At 46.8% G+C, this 17074-nt stretch overlaps 1 protein-coding gene across 3 annotated transcripts in view; it reads right to left on the reverse strand.

The window, feature by feature from the left end:
- Positions 1-6388: 6388 nt before the first annotated feature.
- C2H10orf90 (chromosome 2 C10orf90 homolog) overlaps positions 6389-17074 on the reverse strand; it is a 246237-nt gene continuing 235551 nt past the window's right edge. For all 3 annotated transcript variants that reach the window (XM_065920157.1, XM_065920155.1, XM_065920156.1), the window contains 3 exons: positions 11693-11756; positions 6516-6615; positions 6389-6427 (listed from right to left, as the gene is read on the reverse strand). In XM_065920157.1, coding sequence (XP_065776229.1) covers positions 6389-6427; positions 6516-6615; positions 11693-11756 — 203 coding nt within the window. The remainder of the gene's footprint in view (positions 6428-6515; positions 6616-11692; positions 11757-17074) is intronic.

The following is a 17074-nucleotide window of genomic DNA, read 5'->3' on the forward strand; positions in this document are numbered from 1 at the left end:
AAGTAATGCACAAAATTCTCCAAGCCAGGCTTCAACAGTACATGAGCTGTGAACTTCCAGATGTTTAAGCTGGATTTAGAAGAGGAAGAGGAACCAAAGATCAAATTGCCAACATCCGTTGGATCATCAAAAAAACAAGAGAGCTCCAGAAAAATATCTATTTCTGCTTTATTGACCATGCCAAAGCCTTTGACTGTGTGGATCACAACAAATTGTGAAAAATTCTGAAAGAGATGGGAATACCAGAACACCTGACTTGCCTACTGAGAAATCTGTATGCAGGTCAAGAAGCAACAGTTAGAACTGGACATGGAACAGACTGGTTCCAAATTGGGAGAGAAGTATGTCAAGGCTGTATATTGTCACCCTGCTTATTTAACATCTATGCAGAGTACATAATGCGGAATGCCAGGCTAGATAAAGCACACACTGGAATCAACATTGCCAGAAGTAGCAATAACCTCAAATATGCAGATGACACAACCCTTATAGTCGAAAACAAAGAGGAACTAAAGAGCCTCTTGATGAAAGTGAAAAGAGGAGAATGAAAAAGTTGGCTTAAAACTCAACATTCAAAAAATGAAGATCATGGCATCTGGTCCCATCACTTCATGGCCAATAGATGGGGAAACAATGAAAACAGTGGCAGAGTTTATTTTCTTGGGCTCCAAAATCACTGCAGATGGTGATTGCCACCATGAAATTTAAAGACACTTGCTCCTTGGAAGAAAAACTATAACCAACCTAGAAAGTGAAGTCGCTCAGTCACGTCCAACTCTTTGCGACCCCATGGACTGTAGCCTACCAGGCTCCTCTGTCCATGCTGAGCAGCATATTAAAAAGCAGAGACATTAATTTGCCAACAAAGGTCCATCTAGTCAAAGCTATGGTTTTTCCAGTAGTCATGTATGGATGTGAGAGTTGGACCATAAAGAAAGCTGAGTGCTGAAGAATTGATGCTTTTGAACTGTGGTGTTGGAGAAGACCCTTGAGAGTCCCTTGGACTGCCAAGGGACAGCCAAGGAGATCAGTCAATCCTAAAGGACATCAACCCTGAATATTCTTGGAAGGACTGATGCTGAAGCTGAAGCTCCAATACTTTGGTCAACTAATGTGAAGAGTCAACTCATTGGAAAAGACCCTGATGCTGGGAATGATTGAAGGCATAAGGAAAAGGGGACAACAGAAGATGAGATGATTTCATGCCATCACCAACTCAATGGACGTGAATTTGATCAAACTCTGGGAGATATTGAAGGACAGGGGAAATCTGGCATGCTGCAGTCCATGGAGTTGCAGAGTAAGACACAACTTAGCAACTGAATAACAACACACCCTAGTTCAATCCATGCAAAAATCTTTGTTATCCATTTGTAGACACATAAGCCTAGCCGTGTTAATGAAATGTCACGGGCTACCAAAAACCCAGAAAAATACCCTGGATCATTTTGTCATTTTGATTACATTTCAGCTGAAAGAGTAAGACTTGGAATGATGTCAGCATATAATAATTAAATCTGGCCTAACCAGCCTGCAGGTATATATTTAAGCAAACACAAACAAAAAATTCCTTACATGCACCTGATGGCTTTTTGTTTGTTTGTTTGCTTGTTTTTTAACAGCAAGCCCATGTTTGGCAACACGTAACAGTTCAGAGGATGGTCATCACTAATTCCTTTGGAATCCATGTAATAGCAACGGTCATGAGAAACCACAGTGGATATAACACACAGTGTGGGTGTATTTCTTTATAAGTCAGCAGCAGTGAAAAGATTTATAATTTCCCTCTTCCTGACATCAGTGGGCAAGGGAGGCAGGCAGCCCGCTTGGCTTTGATGAAAAGACATTACACGTCATATGCCGTTAATATGGGTTAACGCTTGTAATATCTTTACCCTGATGTCAGTTACAGCTGTCGCTTCATTCAGGTATGTCAGCAAAGTAAAGCTGTTTGAACACAGGGAGGATGCTCTGAAAGTCATCCACAGGACACTTTCCCCACGTCTTTCATGCTTGCTGCTGTTTCATCAAAACGGTTTAAAGAAATTTATCATTTTTTTTCCCCCTCAGCTGCAAATTAGACCAGAGACTTCTTTCTCTTCCCTTTCAATCTTTGATAAGAAGCACCCAGCCTTTTTGAAAAATCCTAGAGGCAAGTCAAGTCTCCCCACTTCCGGCCCCTTCATCAAGGTCTTGACGTGTGAAGATCTGAGTGAAAGACGTCTGCTTGAAGTCACATTTCTGGCTGCAGCCTGGCAGGTCACAGCATCCTTGATGTGGATATGGTTCTCCTGCTTAGAGAAGCAAGAAAAAGGGGAAGAATTTCAACGCCCCTCTGCTACACACCCCAGACAACTACCTCAGACAGTCTCTTGGGGTCCCAGGATCAGAACTCTGCCTGAGGCGGCCAGCGGGAGTTGAAAGAAACCCTCCGTGCTGGGGGCGATGAGCCAACCCTGTCGCTACGCTCCATGTGGAGAAAACATTTGCGAGGAGGCGCCTGCTTCCCCAGCAGCCCGCCGGTGGGGAGATGGAATCTCAGGGAACTTTCTGATAGCCTGTGCTCCAGAGGAGTGGGGGGCATCATGTCCACACCAGACAGAGAAGGCTGGAGAGACTTCCGAAGTGTTTCGGTCCATGGGGCGACTGGTTCAGCTCCGTGACAGCCGATCCCAAAAGGTTTCTATTTAGCTAGGCATTCGTGGGTCATGATCAAGTATTGATGAACGTACAAATGCAATGAGCTCTCTCACGGAGAACCATCTGCTGATAGACTCATTTTATTCACTTCACAGATCATTTCCTTTGCTTTTAATGCACACGCCAACACCCTCACACAAAGCCACAGTGAATCATTTTTTTTTTCCATCACACTCCTTAACCCAGAACCCTCCTGTCTCCGCTATCTGAGACCCTCCGGTGGGGTGAGGCGTCCGCATGCCTCCTTCTCTTGTTCTGCCTCTGACTTGCCTCACACTCAGACTGTCGGCCACTTGGTACAGTGGGAGACCAGGTCCATAAGCTGAGATTTTTATACCAGCAAGTGCTGACGTGGGAGAACTTCAGAAAGAAGAGGATTTTCAACTGCTCTTCAACCATTGGTTGTTTTACAAATAGTTCTTTCAATGAGGAGCATTTCATCTGAGCAAGCATTTGCTGACTCACCCCAAGAGCACACAGCTTCCAGGAAGTTGGGTTGGCAACAGACGCTGGCTAAAAAAAACCAGGCAATTGTTTTTCCATTATTCCATTACCAGCTGGCAGAGAGGACAAATCACCAAAATAGGAGTGTCTCCTTCGACATGAAGGCACGGAGACTGCAGCAAGGCGGCCTGGTGCTGTGACCGTCTGCTCTGCCTTCTCAAATGGTTCCAAGTGGTGTCTGGTCTGAGCTCATGAGTATCAGCCACAGAACCTCTGCTCCTGCAACCTGCTTTATCACTGAAGGATCATGGTGTGCCAGAACCCAAACACGCTCTGGTGCAAAGAAATCAGCTCCAGGACCGGATGTGAATACTGAAGTTATGATGATGATACATTCTATTATAATTTCAAAGTCTAGTCTTTCCCTAAATCTGATGTTAATAAGAGAATCTAGCACATGGTGACCAATTCCTGACAGAGCTATAGGAATGGCTAATAGGATTCAGGCCTTTACTTCCATATTTATTATATTAATAGCATTATTATATTTCTGCAATGACCTCATTATAACAGAAATACTGGATATTTGAAATTCACTCATCAGCATTGGGCTTCCCTGGTAGCCCAGATTGTAAAGAATCCACCTGCAATGAGGAAGACCTGGGTTCGATCCCTGGGTTGGGAAGATCCCCTGGAGAAGGGAATGGCAACCCACTCCAGTATCCTTGCCTGGAGAATTCCCATGGACAGAGGAGCCTGGTGGGCTACAGTCCATGGGGTCACAAAGAGTTGGACACAACTGAGCAACTGAGCACATCATTGGAAAAGACCCTGATGCTGGGAAAGATTGAAGGCAGGAAGAGAAGGGGATGACAGAGGATGAGATGGTAGGATGACTCACCGACTTGATAGACATGAGTTTGAGCAAGCTCCGGGAGTTGGTGATGGACAGGGAGGCCTGGTGTGCTGCAGTCCATGGGGTTGCAAAGAGCTGGACATGACTAAGCAACTGAACTGAAGCACATCCATCAGCATTAAAAATCAACTATAATCACGGAGAAAAGAAATTAGTTGAGCAGAAACTAAAACTTAACTTGCAGCCTTGTCCTGAGCTGGCTGTCCAGAGGAAAGCAAACCTCAACAGACATTATAAATTCCTACCCACTACTTACCTCAGGCACCTTAGTTAAGAACTGTCCTCAGGAATACATAACTCAGTGGCATTTAATCTCAAGTGGGCTTTTACTTATTCTTTAGATTTTAAGACTTGACATCAGGTTTGCAAAGGCAGGAAGCCCTTTCTGGGCATTTTTGAAAGTTGGCCCCACCCAGGCACTCTGAGATATTTAGATATCAACCGACACAAATCCACTTTTCAGAAAGTGTCACAGAACCGTCTAGAAGTGATTTGGCCTTGAATTTAAATTATTGGTTAGGAAAAGTTTTGGAAACTCTCTGAAGATATGAAAGAAAAACAAGTAGAAGTTGTGGCAAGATAGCTACCTACAAAAGACGGCCCTAAACTAATACCACGCATTTGATGAGGAATATTTTTTGTTAAAAAGCATTAAAAATGTAAACAGAAATTCAACATTGTATTCTAGAAGAGGCCTCATAAGTTCACCAAAACCAAATTAACCTTAAGGGCATGCGTAGCCAGGCTGTCAAAACTGTTTCTAAGAATGAGAAGCGCTTGAGAAAATACAAAGCGTCCAGTGTGTATGACTGATTTTTGCTGTAGCAACACCCACAGATTCAACAGTCCTGCTGGTGCGTCTTCTCAGTGCCAAGCGGAGGGGCTAAGGGATGAACAACTGGTGGGCTTGTGCTCAGGGTTTCTCAGGACACTACGTCCACGTCTATGTAGAGATGACAAGAAACACTAGCTGTTTGCTCTGGGCCACACGTCCTTCTAAGCGCTCAACTCACACTGGCTTATATTCCATCCCACAGTAAACCTAAGGAGAAGGCAGTGTAACGATCTCCGTTTGATGGAGAGAGATGAGCAGACTAAGCCAAGAGAAATAACTACCCATGCCAGCTCTTAATCATCGCACATGACCCTACGCACCCTTCTTTGCCTTCTCTGTTAAAGTGGACCCAGGCCCTTGAAATGCCTTCCCTCTGCCCACTCCCACGATGCCAGGCTTTGCCAGCAGGAGGAGCAGGAGAGACCCTGCAGGCGAAGGGACCGGACATCAGGAAGCTCAAGGGCCTTACCTGTGGCTCTGACGGTCGGAAGGCGGTGGCTCAGGAGCAGGCCTGAGGTCCCCCCGGAACTTGGCACCATTCCTCTCTGAGCACCACCTGCACTGGCTGCTTGGCTCATAACACAGAACATGGGACAGGGCAACGATTTTTGTAATAGTTGCATTTATTTCCATTTTTGGTAAAACTATTGTCCTTCACTCCCCAAACACATTTATGAATAATGGACATTGTAAGGGTTTGGAGGATCAAATGGCAGAGTTGGAGCCTTCAGGCCATTTTCAGCCATGCAAATCTTTTGGTTGGGGCGGGGGATAGCTTGCCAAAAACACTGATGTGACCTGCAACTCTTTTCCAGCCAATTCTGCCCTCATGGCTTCCGTGGATATAGACGCTTTTGCTGAATGAAGACAGGTGCTAGGAGTGGGGAGGGGGTGGTGGGGGCGGCTCTGACCACCCAAGGTCACCGAGAAACAGGTCCCCAGTCTCCGTCAGAGCAGCCGCCTAGCTTCAAAGTCACCTCCAGTATTAATGGTACAGACATCCAGAGGGGTTTCAAACACACTGTGCAATGGTCCAAAATCTGGAGTTTGCAGAACTGGCAGAAGTTGGGAACGGTATTTTTAAAGTGATGCATTTAGGTCCTAGAAATTCGATGAAAAAGAAAGATCCCTTCCCAGGGATCTAAGCCTTTGAGAGCATAGAAGGCTTTTGTGTCTGGGTGGAAATTGTAGGGGTAAACATCAGAAGCAAAAGGTAAAATTCAGAAGTCAAAAAATGAAAGGACTGGATCAAGTGGGTTCTGTTGGGTTGATTACCCCACTGCAGTCTGAAGATCCATTTCCTCAACGGTTATCGTTTGTGCTTGGTTTAGGTCAGCAATTCAGGAAGCTATGCTTTGCTTTATGGGGGGAAAAAAAAACATCAAAAGTAAAATAAGTGTTTCACGTCATGAAGATACGGTTAAGTTTAATGGTTTATCCAGTGTTTGAAGTCATCCCAGGTCCAGGTAGAGGGTCAGTGGGGCAGCCTGTGGTTAGACCGCGTTCCTTTGAAGGAGCTGGTCCAGTAATTGCTGGGGAAGCAGAGACAAAGACGTCAAGTTCAGGCCCAGCATCTGGGCACCACACACCCGTCACACCTGCTGGCAGCCGGGCCCTTACCTTTTTGAAGACCTCGGCCCGGAGTCTGTTACTCTGTAAGATCACCCTTTTCTTTTGTTCCTCTTTTTTCTTCCTTACTTCCGGCAAGTTATTATAGATTCTGAAAGAAATTGAGAAAACATTTTGAAATGGTAACGGGACAGCGTGCGTCTGCCAAGGCTCTGCCTCCGGCCTTCTCAGCAGGCGCTTCCATTTCAAAGGGGAGATCAGCCCCCTCTGGACCACCCTACGTCTTGGAGACCCCGAGACCCGGGGCTCCCCTGCCTGTCTTCAGAGGGGGCTGCCCAGGCGGGGGCTGTGTAGTAGATGGGGCCCCACCCAGGGCAGAGCTGGAGGCGCCAGGGGTTTACTTAGAAGTCACTGTTCTTTCTCTCCATCTCCTGTGATAATTGACCACTTGTTTGTAAAATGAGAGCTGCCAGCCCTACTGGTTTGGCCACTCTGAGTGCACGTGTGTGTGTGTGTGTGTGTGTGTGTGTGTGTGTGTGTGTGTGTGAGCGCATGCTCAGTCAGTCCTGTCCAACTCTTCGCAAGCCCATGGACTACAGCCCACCAGGCTCCTCTGTCCATGGGATTTCCCAGGCAAGCACACTGGAGTGGGTTGCCACTTCCTCCTCCAGGGGATCTTCCCGACCCAGGGATCAAACTTGTGTCTCCTGCATCACCTGTATTGGCAGGCGGATTCTCTACCATCTGAGTCACTTGGGAAACCCCCTGAGTGTAAACTTACTTTTTACCAAATACTTTTTTTGCCTCTCAGCTTTTGTCTTCCTGTGACTTGGAGAAGGAGCAGCGAATCTATGAACGTAGCTGGGGTCGTATTGGAGCAGCACACATACAAAATGTGTGAGTCTGCCTCTTCACCTACTGCATTCCTAGGTAAGCTGATTCCAAACACATCTTAGGCGTAAGCGTCACATGCGTGTCCTGGTGCAAAATTAGGAGCTGCCACGGCATCAGCAGGGCCTCAAGAAGCCTCCGTCTGGGCCCTTCCTTCTTACCTCCCTACAGAGACTGCATATGCACTGACGCCAAACAAGATTTTGGCTGGCATCCATGGACAGAGAGGGGACACACAGCCTGAGCTTTGAGGATGCTGCACTGGTGACATGTGGCTGAACATCTCTTTTATTTTCCCTCATGTTTGAAAGCCCAACAAAATTTAACAAGTTCCCCTATTAAAATAATAATTACAAAGTATAAAAAGATTGATAATGGCAACATTAGCAAGACATCGTCTTGGGCATTAGCCTAATGGGCATTAGGCTAATCATCTTTTTTATGAATTTATCTTTCAAAATTATCTTTTACTGAATAAAATATACAGCTGATTTACAGTATGGCTATAATCAGTATAGCTGATTTACAATATTGTGTTAGTTTCAGGTATATAGCAGTGATTTAGCTTATACATGTATCTATAGTCTTTTTCAGATAGGTTATTAAAAATGCTGAGTCCACTTTCTGCACAGTAGGTCCTTGTTGACTATGTTTTACACACAATAGTACATATGTGTTACTCCCAAACTCCTACTTTATCCCTTCCCCACCCTTTCCCCCTGAGAAGCATAACTTTCTTTTCGAAGTCTGTGGGTCAATTTCAGTTTTGCAGGTAAGTCCATTTATATCATTATTTATTTTAGATCCCACGTATAAGCAATATAATATGATATTTGTCTGACCTAATTCATGGAGTATGATCATCCCTAGGCCCATCCATGTTGCTGCAAATGGCGCTATTTCATCCTTTTTTATGGCTGAGGAATATTGTCACCCGGCTTATTTAACTTATACACAGAGTACATCATGAGAAACGCTGGGCTGGAGGAAGCACAGGCTGGAATCAAGATTGCCGGGAGAAATATCAATAACCTCAGATATGCAGATGACACCACCCTTATGGCAGAAAGTGAGGAAGAACTAAAGAGCCTCTTGATGAAAGTGAAAGAGGAGAGTGAAAAAGTTGGCTTAAAGCTTAACATTCAGAAAACTAAGATCATGACATCTGGTCCCGTCACCTCATGGGAAATAGATGGGGAGACAGTGAAAACAGTGTCGGACTTTTTTGGGGGGGGCTCCAAAATCACTGCAGATGGTGACTGCAGCCATGAAATTAAAAGATGCTTACTCCTTGGAAGGAAAGTTATGACCAACCTAGACAGCATATTAAAAAGCAGAGACATTACTTTGCCAACAAAGGTCCGTCTGATCAAGGCTATGGTTTTTCCAGTGGTCATGTACAGATGTGAGAGTTAGACTGTGAAAAAAGCTGAGCACCGAAAAATTGATGCTTTTGAACTAACTCCAACTTTTGGTGTTGAAGAAGACTCTTGAGAGTCCCTTGGACTGCAAGGAGATCCAACCAGTCCATCCTAAAGGAGATCAGTCCTGGATGTTCATTGGAAGGACTGATCCTGAAGCTGAAACTCCAGTACTTTGGCCACCTCATGTGAAGGTGGAAAAGACCTTCATTGGAAAAGACCCTGAAGCTGGGAGGGATTGGGGGCAGGAGGAGAAGGGGACGACAGAGGATGAGATGGTTGGATGGCATCACCGACTCGATGGACATGAATTTGAGTAGATTCCGGGAGTTGGTGATGGACAGGGAGGCCTGACATGCTGCGATTCATGGGGTGGCAAAGAGTCAGACACGACTGAATGACTGAACTGACCTGAACTGAATATTCCACTGTATATGTGTTTCACATCCTGATCCAGTTGTCTGTTGAAGGACACTGAGGTGTCTTTTATGTCTTGGCTATTGTGAATGGTGCTGCTATGAGCATTGGGGTGCATGTACTCTTCAAATTACAGTTTTCTCTGGGTATATGTCCAGGAGTGGGCTTGTAGGATCATATGGGAGCTCTATTGTCAGTTTTTGAAGGCTCCTCCTCCATACTGTTCTCCATAGGAGCTATGCCAATTTACATTCCCACCAACAGTGTAGCAGGGGCCCTTACTAGTCTAATCATCTGACACGAATTTTCCCAGGTAGCCATCACACCAGGTGGAAGAGACGTCGTGCAGTGTCCTGTTGTTATGGGAGTGAGGGGCCCCAGGCCCAGCGAGGTCAGGAGGCCAGTGACATCCCTCAGCTGGTGAATGAGGAGCTGGGAGCCCAGCATTGGTCTGCTTGACTTCTTGTAACACTGGCCCTCAACTGCGCTGCATAAAGTAACCCGGGAACTGCTTGCACTCATCAGAGTGACTGGCACAGAGGGTGTCAGCATGGTATGAATTACTGAGTGAACACACGACTGCCAAGCCCAGGAGCTATTCTAGAAGGAACCAGGAGAAGGCCGTCAGGATCAGTAGGAAAGATGACATGTCCTAAAGCTCCACAGTGGAAATCCTTCTGCACCTATAGAGACACATTGTCCCGATCTTAACTATCTGACTATGTGGGGTGTTCTGGATAAAAATTCCTAGGCCTCAGTCCTGGAGCTTCTGCTGCAGTATTTTCCTAAAAGAACATCCTTAACAAATTATCATTCATTTATGCAATGGACTACTCTGCATCAGTGAAGAAAGTCATCCATATCTATATCTTCTGACACAGAAAGTCCCCACAGACATAGAGTAAAAGAAGCAAGTTACAGAAAGATAATACATGGCATGATCCCATTTATGGTCAAAAATTAGACAATTGTATATGTAACAAGTAATGTCTGTTTTCAGGCAGAGAGAAAGGCCTGGAAGGGTATAAAGGATGCCAATACCTATAGTGTCTCTGGAGGCAGGACAAGGGTGGGGAAGTGGGGTAGGAGGGGGGAGAGCTGGTCATGAGGGACTTCAGTTCTCTCTCCTGTGCTTGAATTTTTAAAATGAGAGTGCAATTTAGTAATATAATTAATAACAAAGAACACGAAAGAAACATTACGATTCTGCGGGGGAGTGAAGTCTGAGAGCCGGGGTCTGGGTCCACTCAGGGCAGACCACAGAGTAGATGCCTCTCTGACTGTGTCCGAGGAGCCCTGGTTTCCAGACAGGGAAGCCGCGACGGGGGACATAGCACCATTACTGACTGGTCCTCTCAGAGGCTGCTCCGTCTTCAGTAAGATGACAGGGCGATGCTCTGTCCACAGATGCTGCTTTGAGATCGAGCATTTTAATTTCAAGCCTCCACAATAGTGGCTTTGGGCTTAGGGACCAGGAGGGGACCATTTGGCTGAATTTTCCACCAAACTGAAAGAGGAATGCTTTGGGCATGAGTATACACGGTTTCATACATCTGAAACAGCAGTCTTGACCCCCAGTGGCCCTTTAAAGCCCCCAGTTAGAATGCTGTGAAGCCAGTGGTTAATGGGAGGGTTCCCCTTCCTGCCACTGACACTTTTTTTAAAAATTTACAGAGAGTTTCCCTACAGATAATCAAAGCTGGCTAATGATCATGGAAACAATATAATCATGGGAAAAGCAGAGATTTTCTGCCTAGAGTGGGGAGAAATGTACTCTTCCTGTTTCAATGGTTTCTCTCAGTTGCTCTATCAGTTTGGTTTAATTATTATAATCCCCCTCTAATGCCAGATAGTTTATTATAAACTAATGACATGTTACTTGCATGAACTTGGCGAACTCCGCCGGGTTATTACGTGTGGATTGGGAGGCCTGAGCTCAGGAAGAATGGCAGTCTTTGTGTGCTGGTGAGAATGAGGGGGCGTCCAGAACTGCAACCAGCCAAGCAGGACACGGAGAGCTTGCGGCAGCCGGGCGCCAAGAAGGCCGGCTCGTGGCCCTCTGCGGCTCTGTGGCCCCCTCAAACCGTCCACCTGCAGGCCTGGAAGCTTTCCTGCAGGCCCGGAGACCCAGCTCCTCCCCCTCTTATGAAATTACCTGCGAAGGTGCACAGTGATAAATGGCACCTGCCCAGAGCCAACGGCAGGAACACGCAGAAGCGTTTCTGTTGAGTCTGGGGATCTCTTAGAGACCAATAACCGGACTGGTTCAGAACTCAAGACCCACCACCTTCCTAAGGGTTTTCCAAGAACGACATCAACATTCAGAGGCGCAATGCGGCAACTGCACTCCTTTGGGCCAGCTTTTCAAATTCATGGCCGGGAAGACCTCAGAGCTCAGACGTGGACGGAAACGTCATGGTCCTGCTGGACACTGCCTGAATCCAGCAAGCCACCCCTCCTTCCCCCACTTTTTCCACCTCACACAATAGAACCAAGTACCTTTTAGATCTCATGTGCATCTCCTTCTCTGAAATGTACCTTTCTTTGGGCTTGAACAAGTTATCTGGGGGAAAAAAAATGGAAAGATGATTAATTTCAGAAGATATGGATGTTGCACTTACCTAGAAAAACATCACAGCAGGCTTGCGTGACTCTCTGTTATCCGTCCTTAATCCAAGACCAGCCTGTTATAAACACCGCAGGACTCAGTAGACACACACCACGCATGATTGTATCAAATTTGGCAACCTATAGGCTGGCCTTGACCACAGTCAAACACAGCATGGAGTTCAGGGTCAGCTCTAACAGACTTCTTGGGCAGTGACCCCTTTGCAGGCTTCACTGAGCAACAAAGAGTCACAGTTTACTGGGGTCGTGCCAGGGCAGCACAAAAACGTGTCTCAGCGTCGCTCTGGGTGCAGGGCCGGGGAGTGGTCATCCCGTCCACAAAGCAGTCACACTAGGTTTTTGGTGCCTCCGAGGCCACCGAGGGCAGAAACTTTCACTCCCAACTTCAGTCTCCATCGTGGATGCTCAGCCTCTATTCCCTTTCTAAGGGGGAGGAATTAGTCCTTTCCAAGGTCAGAAAATGTAACGGAAAACAGTCTAACAGTAACATCTGTCTAGTGTCCTTTGAGAAAGCGTCCAGTGGCTACACATCACCAAGTCTGGAATGTCTTTTAATGAAAGTACACATTGCTAATTGCAAGGATGTTTACAGATGGCACTCAAAAAATGGTCTGCATTTTTTTTTACAAAGAAAAAAAAATAGTGAGTACCCTTTTGATACAACTGTGAGATGCCTGAGAGACTCTTGGCCCTATAGATTAGCCAAGAGTCTGGCACCCCAAAATGCTCCTGGGGTGCTTGCTGCACGGGGATGCATCTGAGTGGCTATCACACAAACTGCCCGAAACACCTGGATGGTAACCAGCACACCAGCCTTCACTCGGCAGAAGTAGATGGTGACTCAGCATCCTTCAGTCGTGGAACTGAGGCAGGCTCCTGGCACCCTCAGCCAAGACCCCGCCAGGCTTCAATCAGCCTCCCCACCTGGGCCTGTTCCCCGTCTTCAACACTCCAACAGAGCCATCTCAGATACCCCAAGCTTGAGAATGTGCAGAAATTTTTAAGAATATACAAGAAGGCAGACCAGAGGCAAGGATATGAAGAAGTCTTTTCCTGTCTGGGGAACTATAACACAGCTCTGATTTACAATATGGAAACGACACAGTGGCTGAGCCTGTCTTCTGTCTGGCTGTAAACATAAAAGATGGTACCGTTACTCAGCCTCAAAGACAAGATTCAAAGGAGAACCAAGAGAAAGGAGAAAGAAATCAGAACTTTCACAGTGAAGGGGAAACATCCCCAGTGTTTGGAAAGGCATTGGGCCACATGAACCAGGAGAGTCAACCTCACCATGAGGACTCTGATCTGCCAGAGTCCTCCCAGTGCCCACCCTCCCCTCTCGATCTAGACAGGGCCAGGCCAGAACCCAAGACCTCAGGAAGAGCCCAACAGCGTTCCAAAGAAATGGGGGTGTTGCCACGGCAGCCAGGGTCTCTAGCAAGCAAATATGTGTCTTCCTACAGACTCCCACTCCAGGGAGAAGGAGCCGCCTGCAGACTTAGACTCCAGTCTGCACCAGCATTCCTCAGGAGCGACTCAGGACGAGGGAGAGGCTGGTGTGGACCGAGGCAGGGTCCCCAGGGGGATAGAAACACTATGAAAAACACTTAAAAAATCTCAGCTCAATTGTCTGTGGTCTCCCCGCAGATATTAGCTCTGTTTTTGTTTTGGTTCAGTTTGATTTATTTCTTTTAAGCAGCTGATACCACAATGAAGCTTTGGTCTATTTTCCGAGGAAACTCAGGCGAATGTGACTATTGGGTACCTCCTCTGTTTTGTTTTCTGAACTCTTCTCCGCCCGCTGGGCCTCAGCACAAGCTTAAATTCTGGGTCCAGCAGCCAACTTAGGTGCAAAACAAGCAGGTCTGCGCCCAGGAGTGCTGACCCCAGCTGGCAGGCTCCAGCCCATGCCTCACACTGGTCGCTGTTGATCGTGAGTTTTCCTAACAGCACCAGGCTCATCAGATGAGCAATGGAGGCTTTCAGGATGCGAGGGAAGAGAGGAAAAGAACAAAGTTCTGCCTCCCTGGAGGAAGTGGTTTGAAATAAATCACAGTGTGTTGTAATGGCTTCCGACCTCATTAGAGCAAAAAAACAAAAAGGAAAAAGCACATTTGGCGCTTTGAGAGGGAAGGCAGCCGGAAGAGGGAGGGGGCAGTGTGACACCAGAGGGTCAGCACTACTAGTTCTAATAAACTGCTAGTATTTATTGGATCTCAGTGGGTCTTCACACCAACCCTGTGACAGGCTCGTAATTTTTGCATTTCAGGGTCAGAAAATCAAAGTTCAAAGGGCCAAGGGTCCTCTGCTCTGGGTATTTCAGTGAATGAGTGAGTGACAGAGCTGTGTTTCAGTCCAAACGAGTCCAGCCCTGCCCACACATGCCCTCAACCTCAGAACATGGTCACCAACCTATGGTTTCAGAATCCGCCTTTCGGGAGCCCTGACAAGTGCTGGTCAGTTTCCCAGGCGATCATTCCAAAATTTCTTTCTCTTCCCCCTTCCTCCTACATTGAAGGAGCAATGACTGTGCCTCCAGGGGATGCTCAGAAGAAAAAAACACTGATAAGATCTTGCCACCATGAAACTTCCGGATTGAGGGAGAAGCTGGATAATGAACAGACCAGCTACGAAGTATCAGGTGAGTATTGTGATGAAAATGAATCCTGGCCACTTGGTCAAGTGGGCCCCAGGGGGCGGGGGTCGGGGTCAGGAAGGCCCCTTGAGGAGGACATATTTTACTATGATCCAAATGAGCTGGCTGTGGGGGCCATGAGGGAGAATGAGGAAGGATCAGGGGGCCATGGCGCATACAGTGCTAGGAAGGAGGGCGTGAGAAGGCCGGTGGGGAACAGGTGAGAGCAAAGACCGCTGTGGTTCTCCACCCAGGCCACACTCCACCACCACCTGCAGAGCCTGACCATGCTTCCCGCGCACGGGCACTAGGATCTAAACCAGAATCTCCCGTGGTTCTAGTGGGCACCTTGTAATAGGGAAGAACAGATCTGGCTCTGTGTTAGATCCATTTCATTAATCTTTGTATCCTATTGCTTTTGCTTTGAGTTAAGAATGTTCCCGAAAGCCTGAAATACACAGGAGAGCCCTTTTTCAAGGCTCTGACCTTTAAGGGTGTAACACTCTTCCATTCATATAGAGATGAAAAGTTGCAAAACAGAAAATAACATTTGGCCTTTTGGAGGTTTACAGGAACCCCATGACACCTGCAAGAATAAAGGGTTTCCACACCAAGAAGTTTGCCAAAGTCAACGCCTCCCTCACTCACCATGCCTTTACAAATTCTTTGCTGAAACCCTTAGGGGAGGTTGGACTTAGGGGCACCAGCCACCCATTTTCTTTATACGGCCTTCCAATAAACCTTTCTCTGCTCCAGACCCCTATATTTTAGGTATTGTTGGGCCACACGATGCGTTGGGCACACAAACTTGCATTTGGTAACTGCTGAAGGTGGGAACCATCCTTGCTGGGTTTTATAAGTCTATTAAGGAGAATTTCAAGTCTGTTGAGTGTTCCTTCAGAGTAAGAGACAGAGAACCAGGTGAGGTTTAAGGTAGGGACTCTGATTTGGATTCCCAAAGGATGGCTCCAGCAGCTGTTCAGAATATGCACCAACTGGATAGAGTAACGGCTTCCTGGGTGACTCAGCCGGTAAAGAATCCGCCGGCAATGCGGGAGACCTGGGTTCGATCCCTGGGTTGGGAAAATCCCCTGGAGGAGGAAATGGCAACCCACTCCAGTATTCTTGCCTGGGGAATCCCCGTGGGCAGAGGAGCCTGGTGGGCTGCAGCCCATGGGGTTGCAAAGAGTTGGACATGACTGAGCGGCTAAGCACACTGGGCAGAGTCCCTTCCAACTCGGCTGCAGGGAGACAGGTCAGACCGCTGTGGCTGGGTAAGCAGCGCTCAGAACAACTGGGAAATAGGACGACTCAGGACTCAGCTGCACCCACGGAGCATGAGCCAAGTGGGTTGTGAAGGTGGGACAGAAAGCCAGATTTTATGGGGGAGGGGGGAGGGGGAGTCTGGGGTTAGCAGAGGCAAACTATTGTATATAGAATGGATAAGCAACAAGGCCCTACTGTATAGCACAGGGAACTGTATTCAACACCTTATGATAAACTGTAATGGAAAAGAATACGAAAAAGAATGCGTGTACATATATGTATAACTGAATCACTTTGCTGCACAGCAGAAATTCACATAATGTTGTAAATTAACTATATATAGTTGAATAAAATAAAAAGAAAGAAAGATGGAAAGAAAAACAGGCTTTGGGTGGGAGCCATCCTTCATTCGACTGTTTAACTTTCACCTGTTTGGGGCCCGGTAGACTCAAGGATCAGTAAGACAAAGGACTCACAGCCCAGGGATAGAGCCAGATACACGTGGCCATCAGATGTCACTACTGACATCTGCGTTGGGAGAGGGCTCGTGGGGCTGTGTGGTCCATCATGGAAGGGATGCAACTGGGGAGACTTCACAGAAGGACACAGCTGAACTGAATCTTGAAAAAGAAAGTGGCGTCCTGATAGTGAGAGGGAGTCCAGGAGTAAGGTGGCCCTGGGTGGAAACACAGCAAGACCACGAGGACCAGCCTACAGCAGGAGATGGTTCTTCAAGGAAGTATGCAGCCGGCTCCGCTGGGGACCTCGTTTTACAGGATGGAAACCATCCTGCACGCACTTTGCTCAAAGATACGGCGAAAGCCCATCTATCCATACCCTTTTAATGGGAATTCTGCCTTTATAAAATTAAAGTGACTGGTGAGAACAATTTTCAGCCAGCTTATGGATCTTTTATGGATTTTCCTTGAAGCTTCGTGTATTCTAATTCACTAATATGGAGGAAAGAACTGAGGCTGTATTTACGTCCCATTATCATTCAAATAGAGCAGGCTTCCCCCCCCAACCCCCTCTTAATACAATTACTAAGGTAGTAAATTGCCCATTTCTGTCTTTCTGGAAAATTCTTTTTCTTTTTTTTTTAAACTTGAATGTCTGGTGTCTGGCTCATTACTGTATCCAAATTACTAGACTATTGCTAAGTTCACGAGTTAAGGCCAGGCACACAGTGTGAGCAAACAAGCAGCTACTAAGATTTTGGTGCTTCTGAGGCTGTTCTTGGGGAGCAGCTGAGTACAAGCTTGACACCGCATTAATCTCTATAAACACATGCGGGTGTTTATCACAACCCTCACCTCGTGTGCAAACATGTGTGCATATACAAAGGACAGGTG

Source organism: Muntiacus reevesi, chromosome 2, assembly GCF_963930625.1.
Source record: "Muntiacus reevesi chromosome 2, mMunRee1.1, whole genome shotgun sequence".
NCBI classification, from domain to species: domain Eukaryota; kingdom Metazoa; phylum Chordata; class Mammalia; order Artiodactyla; family Cervidae; genus Muntiacus; species Muntiacus reevesi.